The sequence below is a fragment of the Pteropus alecto genome, unplaced genomic scaffold (genome assembly GCF_000325575.1).
Source record: "Pteropus alecto unplaced genomic scaffold, ASM32557v1 scaffold134, whole genome shotgun sequence".
NCBI classification, from domain to species: Eukaryota; Metazoa; Chordata; class Mammalia; order Chiroptera; family Pteropodidae; genus Pteropus; species Pteropus alecto.
In genome coordinates, this window is record NW_006436283.1 from 4,403,799 (window position 1) to 4,411,412 (window position 7,614).

At 58.7% G+C, this 7,614-nt stretch overlaps 1 protein-coding gene and 1 long non-coding RNA gene across 3 annotated transcripts in view; both read left to right on the top strand.

Annotated features, from left to right (window-relative positions):
• Positions 1 to 6,025, top strand: part of FBF1 (Fas binding factor 1) — a 21,051-nt gene extending 15,026 nt beyond the window's left edge. Inside the window, exons 22-32 of the mRNA XM_025047141.1 lie at positions 4 to 172; positions 765 to 872; positions 954 to 1,093; positions 1,179 to 1,297; positions 2,229 to 2,351; positions 2,436 to 2,621; positions 3,056 to 3,232; positions 3,324 to 3,461; positions 3,557 to 3,674; positions 3,844 to 3,953; positions 4,604 to 6,025. Of these exons, the coding sequence (XP_024902909.1) occupies positions 4 to 172; positions 765 to 872; positions 954 to 1,093; positions 1,179 to 1,297; positions 2,229 to 2,351; positions 2,436 to 2,621; positions 3,056 to 3,232; positions 3,324 to 3,461; positions 3,557 to 3,674; positions 3,844 to 3,953; positions 4,604 to 4,687 (1,472 nt within the window). The 3' untranslated portion in view covers positions 4,688 to 6,025. The remainder of the gene's footprint in view (positions 1 to 3; positions 173 to 764; positions 873 to 953; positions 1,094 to 1,178; positions 1,298 to 2,228; positions 2,352 to 2,435; positions 2,622 to 3,055; positions 3,233 to 3,323; positions 3,462 to 3,556; positions 3,675 to 3,843; positions 3,954 to 4,603) is intronic.
• Positions 6,026 to 6,497: 472 nt separating this feature from the next.
• Positions 6,498 to 7,614, top strand: part of LOC107195708 — a 1,472-nt gene continuing 355 nt past the window's right edge. For both annotated transcript variants that reach the window (XR_003046449.1, XR_003046450.1), the window contains exon 1: positions 6,498 to 7,070. This is a non-coding gene — a long non-coding RNA (uncharacterized LOC107195708). The remainder of the gene's footprint in view (positions 7,071 to 7,614) is intronic.

Genomic DNA, 7,614 nt, shown 5'->3' on the forward strand with positions numbered 1-7,614 from the left:
GGGGAGAGGGGGGGCTGGAGAAGAAGAGGGGCCACCCCCCCAGCCAGTGCTCGTCGCAGCGCCAGGCGGCCGAGCAGGCCCGCGCCGAGCTCACGGCCCAGCACCAGCGGCGCTTGGCGGCCGCCATGCAAGAGAAGGACCAGGAGGTGGAGCGGCTCCGGGAGCTGCAGCGGTGAGGGCGCGGGCTTCCGGGGTGGCCGAGTCACCTGACCGCCATGATCCCCTGAGCCCGACTCAGCAGCCTTGGAACCGAGGCCTGACTCCTTCCCTTCTGGGTGAGGCCCCAGGCTGAGCACACTGACCCAGGCCCCTACAGGCCCCGAGGGCTCACTGGCTATTCGGGCAGGGCCTGGAGCAGCAAGCGCTGTGGGCTGACGCAGCGCAGGTCAACCTGCTCGCCTGCTGGACTCTCCAGTCCAGCGACTAGACCGACCCTAGGAGCAGTGCGCGCAGTGAGCGTGCTGGCGGGTCCGGCCGCCGTTCTATATTAGAGCAGAAGCAGCGAAGGTGCAGGAGGGAGCTGGCCCACGAGGGCAGAGCGGGCCTCTGAACACCGCGCAGGTGCAGGCACGGAGGGCCGCGGGCGCGCCTGTCTTTTCCTCTGTGTGCCGTGTCCTTTGCTGAGTAACAGAATCTCCCCCTGAAGAAGTGGGTGGCTGGGGAGCCAGGGAAACCAAGGTGGCGTCTGGAGCCGGGGAAGCCCCGGGAGCACGGGCCACCCCGAGGCGCGCTGCACCTTGAGCCGCTGTCGCCACGCCCCTCAGGGCCTCCATCCTGGACATGCGCAAGGAGCACGAGGAGCAGCTGCAGCGGCTGAAGCTGCTGAAGGACCGGGAAATCGATGCCGTCACCAGCGCCACCTCCCACACGCGGTAAGGGCCAGGTCCGGGCCCTGCCCACCCCAAGGGGGCAGTGCTGAGGCCCCCAGGCCTGGTGACCGGATCCATCCCCAGGTCCCTGAATGGCATCATCGAGCAGATGGAGAAATTCTCCAGCAGCCTGAATGAGCTGTCCTCCCGCGTGGAGGCCTCGCACCTCAACACTGCCCAGGAGTGGGAGCTGGGGGTCCGGCAGCGGGACGAGCAGCTCCGAGGTACTGCGCAGCCACGTGTCCCTCCCTCCTCTCCGGTCCCGGTGGGAAGGTGGGCGGACAGTGAGCCCCTGTGGGCTGCCCCCAGCACTGCAGGAGAGGCTGGGCCGGCAGCAGCGGGACATGGAGGAGGAGCGGAGCCGGCTCCAGGAGGTCATCGTGAAGATGGAGGCCCGCCTGAGTGAGCAGAGCCGGCTGCTGGAGCAGGTGAGGCTGCCCTCTGGCACAGGCCCGTGTTCCCCAGAGCACCCCAGGGAATGTCAGCAATACTCTGACCCTGGCCGCCGGACATCCCTCTGCAGTCTCCTGCCCCTTCCTGCCTCTGCCTCCCCTGCCCTCGCCTGCCACAGCTGAGCCCCTCGGCCCATCAGCTGCACATCCCACTTTCCTTCCTGCCACTGGAACCTGTCACGACAGCTGATGCCTATGACATTGGGAGAAGTGCTCTCGCCTCCTGAGCTGTAGCAGATACATCCTGACCTCCCTACGTAGCTTTGATATATGAGAGCAAAAGCTCTACTATTAGAAAAAGAATACCTTCTCTTCCTTTTGTACTAGGTTATCACGATACATTTCTCTGAAAAAAATTACAATACAAGAAAGAATAAAGAAGAAAGTTAAACTTACCCACTAGCCAGATAGCCCCTGATGACATCATAGCTATCCTGTGGACATAGCACTACGGAGATACAGATGTTTTGATATCATGAACCACATTTATTCAGTCCCTCATTTGGTAACTTCATTAAGCCTCTGCCTCAGCCCAGGCACAGTCAAGCTTCTAGCCTCGTGCTGTCTGTGCCCCGCGTCCCCTGGCATTGCAGCGTCCCGCCCACCCTGGCACTTCGCCTGCTTGATTGATGGCAGATGGGCGGCTGAGTGCCCTCACTGGCGATTCAGAGAGTGAGGGCGCTACTGCCTCCAGCCCGCCCAGCGGCAGTTCCTGAGCCATTAGCGGTCATGCAGTTACTCCCAGCGGCTGGGCCTGGCGGTCCTTCCTGGGCGCCCCTGGTTTTGTGCCTCTCAAGGAAGGAGGTGTTTGTGGCATAGCGTGGAAGACGCAGTGGCTTTGCACAGCTCCCCAGGCGCAGGCAGCACGCCGAGGGGGAGCGTGTCCTCAGCCCTGACCCTGCCGCAGGAACGCTGGCGGGTGAGCGCGGAGCAGTCCAAGGCCGAGTCCACGCAGCGTGCGTTGGAGGAGCAGAGGAGGGTCGTGGCCAGGCAGACCGCCGTGGAGCGGGAGGAGCTGGAGCGGGCCAAGGTGGGTGGCGCCGCACCGCGTTCGGCAGCTGGTCCTGCCACGTGCGCAGGGCGCTCACCCCTCGCCCTGATGCCCTTGTCCCAGAGCGCCTTGCTGGAGGAGCAGAAGGCGGTCATGCACAAGTGCGGGGAGGAGCAGCGGCGCCTGGCGGCCGAGTGGGCCGAGTTCTTCGCGCAGCAGAAGCTGAGTAAGGAGCGGGCCGAGCGAGAGGCAGAGCGGGCACTGCAAGTGGACGCCAAGCGGGAGGGCACCCTGGTCAGCCTGGCCAAGGTAGGGCTCAGAGCCGCCAGCCTGGCCTCCCGCCCTCGCTGTCCGCTCCTCCACTGATGGGTGCGCTTAGCAAAGGGCACAGCGCCAGAGTCGCAGAGTTCAAACCACAGCGGCCATGCAAGGATAGCAGCTTCTTCTTACTGTTCTAGGTGCTTTATACACATTCGCTCATTCAGCCCTCACCATGTCCCCATGACGTAGATATGCTAGAGATGAGGAAACTGGGCTTCAGAGTATTTGAGCCCAGGGGTGAGGGGCAGCACCAAGGCTTGGCTCGTCTGGTCCTCGGACCCCATTGCCCCACTGTTTCCTCCCAGACTCGGATCGTGTGGAGCCATAGCAATGGATGGGCGGGCCAGGGGGTCCTTGAACTCTGAGCAGGGCCCAGTGTGACTCCCGAGAGGAGAATGCAGCGAAGGCCTTGCCATCTCCAGGAGCAGGCAGAGCTAAAAATCAGGGCAAGCGAGCTCCGGGGCAAGGAGGACCAGCTGGCTGCCGAGAGGGAGGCCCTGGAGCGGGAGCGGCAGGAGCTGCGGCTGGAGCAGGAGAGGGTCAGCGCGGCCGCCCTGCGAATCCGGCTCCGTGCCGAGGAGGTGGAGAGGATGAGCCAGGTGCCAGGTGGCTCAGCTCGGGGGTGAGGTTGGGGCTCCAGTGGTACCCTGCCCCCAGCCCGCCCCGCTTACCCAGGTAACCTCCCCGCAGGTGGCCTCAGAGAAGTACGAGGAGGGGGAACGGGCGTTGCGGGAGGCCCAGCAGGTGCAGTCCGCGCAGCAGGCCCGGCTACAGCTGGTGCAGCAGCAGCAGGAGCGCCTGCGGCAGCAGGAGCAGCACATGCACCAGGCAGGGCCCCATCCCTCCCCGGCTCCCCCAGCCACCCCTGCCCCTACCCCAGTCTCCCACCCTCACAGCGTGCCCTCTCTGGGGACGGGGCACAGGAGCATCTGAGTCTGGCCCAGCAGAGACTGCAGTTGGACCGCGTCCGACAGGACCTGTCCTCTGGTCCCGTGGGGCTACTCACCAGGGCCCAGGGCCTGGCAACCTCTGGCCTAAGTGGTAAGTGGCTCCAGAAGGATGGGACTTTGGCCACTGGGTGGATGCGCCCAGAAGGTTGGTCCCGGTTGCACCCACCCACAGCGGTGAGAAGGCCCCGGGGAGACAGGCTGTGGCCATTTTGTCCTCCCTCCGACACTTCGGTCCCTGACTTGCCCCTCGGCCTTTGCAGCCATCGTGGCTCCTGCTCTTGCTGACCCTCGGTGCAGCCAGCCGCCAGCCAGCCTGGGCCCCTCGCATCTCCACGCCAAGCTGGTGCTGCTGAAACACACAGCTGAGCAGGTGAGCATCCTGGGTGGAGAGCGGGCCCTCCACTGCCCCTGGACCTACGGGTCCTCGTGGTGGCCAGCAGCTCAGGGCAGAGGCAGGGATGAGCACATGCTGGCCCCAAGGAGATCTGAGCCGCCCCCCAGAGGAGAGCAGTGGTGCAGACGGCTTAGTGAGTTAGTGAGCGTCTCTCTGAGACCCGCAGGCCAGGTTCCATATGAAGCGATTTTGCGTACATCGCCTTAGTTGAACCTCACAGTAACCCTGTGATGATGACAGCTGTTATCACTTACAGAGCATTTCCAGTGTGTCAGGCTCTGTGCTAAAAACTATGTACATTGTAAGCCTTTACGTTGACCCAGCCCTACAAAGAAGGTAATGTCATTATCTCCAATTTATAGATAGGCGTAGAGAGATGGAGTCATATGCTAATGAGTGGCCTCAGCAGGACTGAGACCTGGTCCCACCCCAGTGCCTGTGCTCCTTCCGTGCCCCCTGCTGCTTCCCAGAGCAGGGCAAAGCCAGGGAGTAAGTGGGGAGAGACCCCAAGCGAGGGCTGGCTTGGCCAGCACCCAGGGGTCCACCTCACACTCAGTCCTTTGAGCCAGTGTCTTAGGCACAGGAGGGAGCCGGAGGGTGATGGCTCACCCAGCCCTGCTTTTCAGGACCGAGACTTCTTGGAGAATGAACAGTTCTTCCTGGAGACCCTGAAGAATGCTTCCTATAATGTGACATCACATTCGGCCTGAAGGGTCCCGCTGTCTCCTCTGCGGAGGCCTCAGACCCTGCACTCTGTCCCACCGCCCTGCTGGCTGCCAGCCCCGAGGAGGGGTGCCCAGGAAAGGCTCTGTGAATCCCAGGAGCTGATTACAGCTCTTCCTGTGGACAGGGAGCAAGCGCATCCTTCCGTGTGTGCCCGCTGTGGCTGAGGTATGCAGGCACCCCGTGCCTCATTGGCCTCTGGGGTGACACGATGCTGAGGGCATCTCAGCCCCAAGACACTGTCAGTCATGGCTTTGGTCCTCCAGCCCCACAGATGTTCAGCTCAGACCTGGGGGTCTGAGTGGGCTCTGTCGACCCCTCCCCTCCATGGCAGGCAGACGGTTTGGGGATCTTTTCGCCTGGGCCTGTTCTGAGGCAGGAGTCGTCTCAAAGAATGCCACAAGCATCCACCTGCCCACCCGGCAGAGACAGCACGGTGTCACCTCCCTAATGGGGACGTGGAGTCAGGCCACCCATTTTGAAGAGCCTTGTTAGCCTCCTGACCGAAGGCGTGGGAAGGGCAGGGGCAGGGAGGGTGCCGTGCCAGCCAGGCTTTACCTCAGTCTGACGTGCCCTTGGCACTCAGCCAGCCCTTCATGCTCTGAGGGGCTCGCACAAAGTCCCCGCCTCATTCCCAGCTGCCCGAGTGACTAGCTCAGCTTGGACAGTGGCCTCCTCGGCTTCTAATAGGCTCCCAGAGGTGGGGGTGGAGGGCTGTAGGTGATGGAGGAGTCTGGGGAGGGAGAGGGCAAAAAGGCTTCTCTCTGCTGTTCTCCTGCCACAAAGCCAAGAGAGACCAAGAGAGACCATACCCAGGCTGTCCCCACCCCATACAGGCACTTTTTCACATGTGGGTGTCGGGCCTGGCTGGAAGGGTTACAGACCCACCACAGATGGACTCGACTAATAAAATCACAAGTCTAAAGCGGCTTCTCTTTGTGAGCAGCGTGTCATCTTCCGTCATCTTCCGTGGGAGGAAGTGTTCCCGTGAGCGGGGAGGCAGAGGAGGGCGGTGCTGGGTGGCTCTGAACAGGTCCAGTTTGTGTCTCTGATTCTCGGAACAGCTTTCAGAGGGACCTTATTTATTTACCAACAGTTTACAGCCTTCATCTTGGACCTATTAAACTGCTGTATTATTAACGACTGGTTTCTCACAATTTGACACAGCTCATCAGTTTGCTCTTATTTCTTAGAAATGTTTGCTCTTATTTCTTAGAAATGTTTGCTCTGTGACGCTGTTATTTGCTGTAAAACTGGTTGTGTAATAGCTTGTTGAAATGTAAAAGGGTTAAAGAATAATTAAAACCTGAAAGTGGACAAAGGAAGTCTATAACTTAGGCCTAGTTTCTGGAACCCCTAACCACATTTTGTTAATCATGAAACTTATAACAGTGAACTCATACACTAACTGTCAATTTTAGCCTGTGTAACCCTGCTTGCCAGTGAACTCACACTAACTGTCAATTTTAGCCTGTGTAACCCTGCTTGCTTGCGTGGCATAAAAAATAATCAATTGTATATAAGCTAAAAATTACTGTTTGGCCATCGCCCATGGGAACACTGGCTATAGCCCATGGGAAAACAGGCAATCACCCATAGAAACATAACATTCTAACAACAAGCTTTCTGCTTCTGTACTCCCCGCTTGCACACCTGACCAGTGGGTTGACAGGTAATGAATAGGAGAAAGATGGACCTTTGTGTTTAAGACAGAATGAGGAATGGGATTTGGGGCTTAAAAACCTTGTATCTTGGCAATTCGAGGCTGCTCCTTTGCAAGGACAGCCGCCGGCTAATAAACTGTCTCCTGGTTAAGAACACTCAAGTTGGGTCTGGTTATTCTGGACACAACATTTGGAGGCCCCAGCGAGATCTTCTCGTTGTGGGAAAATTGATCAGTGCACCAGGGCGTTGGACCATTTGCGGTTGGGGAGGCCTCTAGGGCACTTGCCCTAGGCGCCGCCTGTGGTTTCTCGCTTTGCGGAGCACGATCCTGGGAGTGCTGAGGCAGTTTCTGGTAGGGGGCCCAGGGACCGTGCGGACGTCGGACGCGACAAGTAAGTCGGCGGTCGACTGAGACTGTGACGACAGTTTTCTCAGTCCTGTTCTGGTTTGTTAGTCTGTGTCTGTCTTGTTTTGTTTTGCTTCGTGTGCTTTATTGTGGAACTATGGGACAATCACAGGGCAAACTAACTCCGTTACAGTGCATGCTTAACAACTTTAAAGATTTTCGTCGTAGGGCAAGGGCCTATGGTGCTTCAGTAACCCCTTTTGATTTGCAGCGCTTTTGTCAATTAGATTGGCCGACCTTCGGAGTAGGATGGCCCTCCGAGGGATCATTTAACATGCAAACTGCATTCCGGGTTCGAGGTGTGATTTATAGAAACCCTGGGCATCCTGACCAAATTCCTTATGTTGATGTTTGGATTGATGTTGTTTCTGATGCCCCTAAATACTTACAGAATTGCAGTCATGCACCCGTTACTGTAATGGCAGCCATACCCCAGGGTTTTAAGAAGCCCCCACCGGTGTTGCAGGGACCTCCCTCGGAGGATGACTGGTATCCGCCACCCTATAATGGAAATGGGGGTAGACGTCCTCCTCCGGAGGGACCGGGACCTCCTGTAACCCGGTCTAGGGGTCGTAGGCCACCTTCCCCTGATTCAACCTCCCTGAAAGAGCCAGTATCTGTTCAAGCCCCATTGAAGGTGATTCCAGGAGGTGGAGGTGAGCCTACTGTCATCTACTCGCCATTCAGTACTAGTGATTTATATAATTGGAAATTGCAAACGCCATCCTTTTCAGAGAAACCACAAGGACTAACCTCCCTTTTAGAGTCTATTTTCTTTACCCATCAGCCCACTTGGGATGATTGCCAACAGCTCTTACAGGTCTTATTCACTACCGAAGAAAA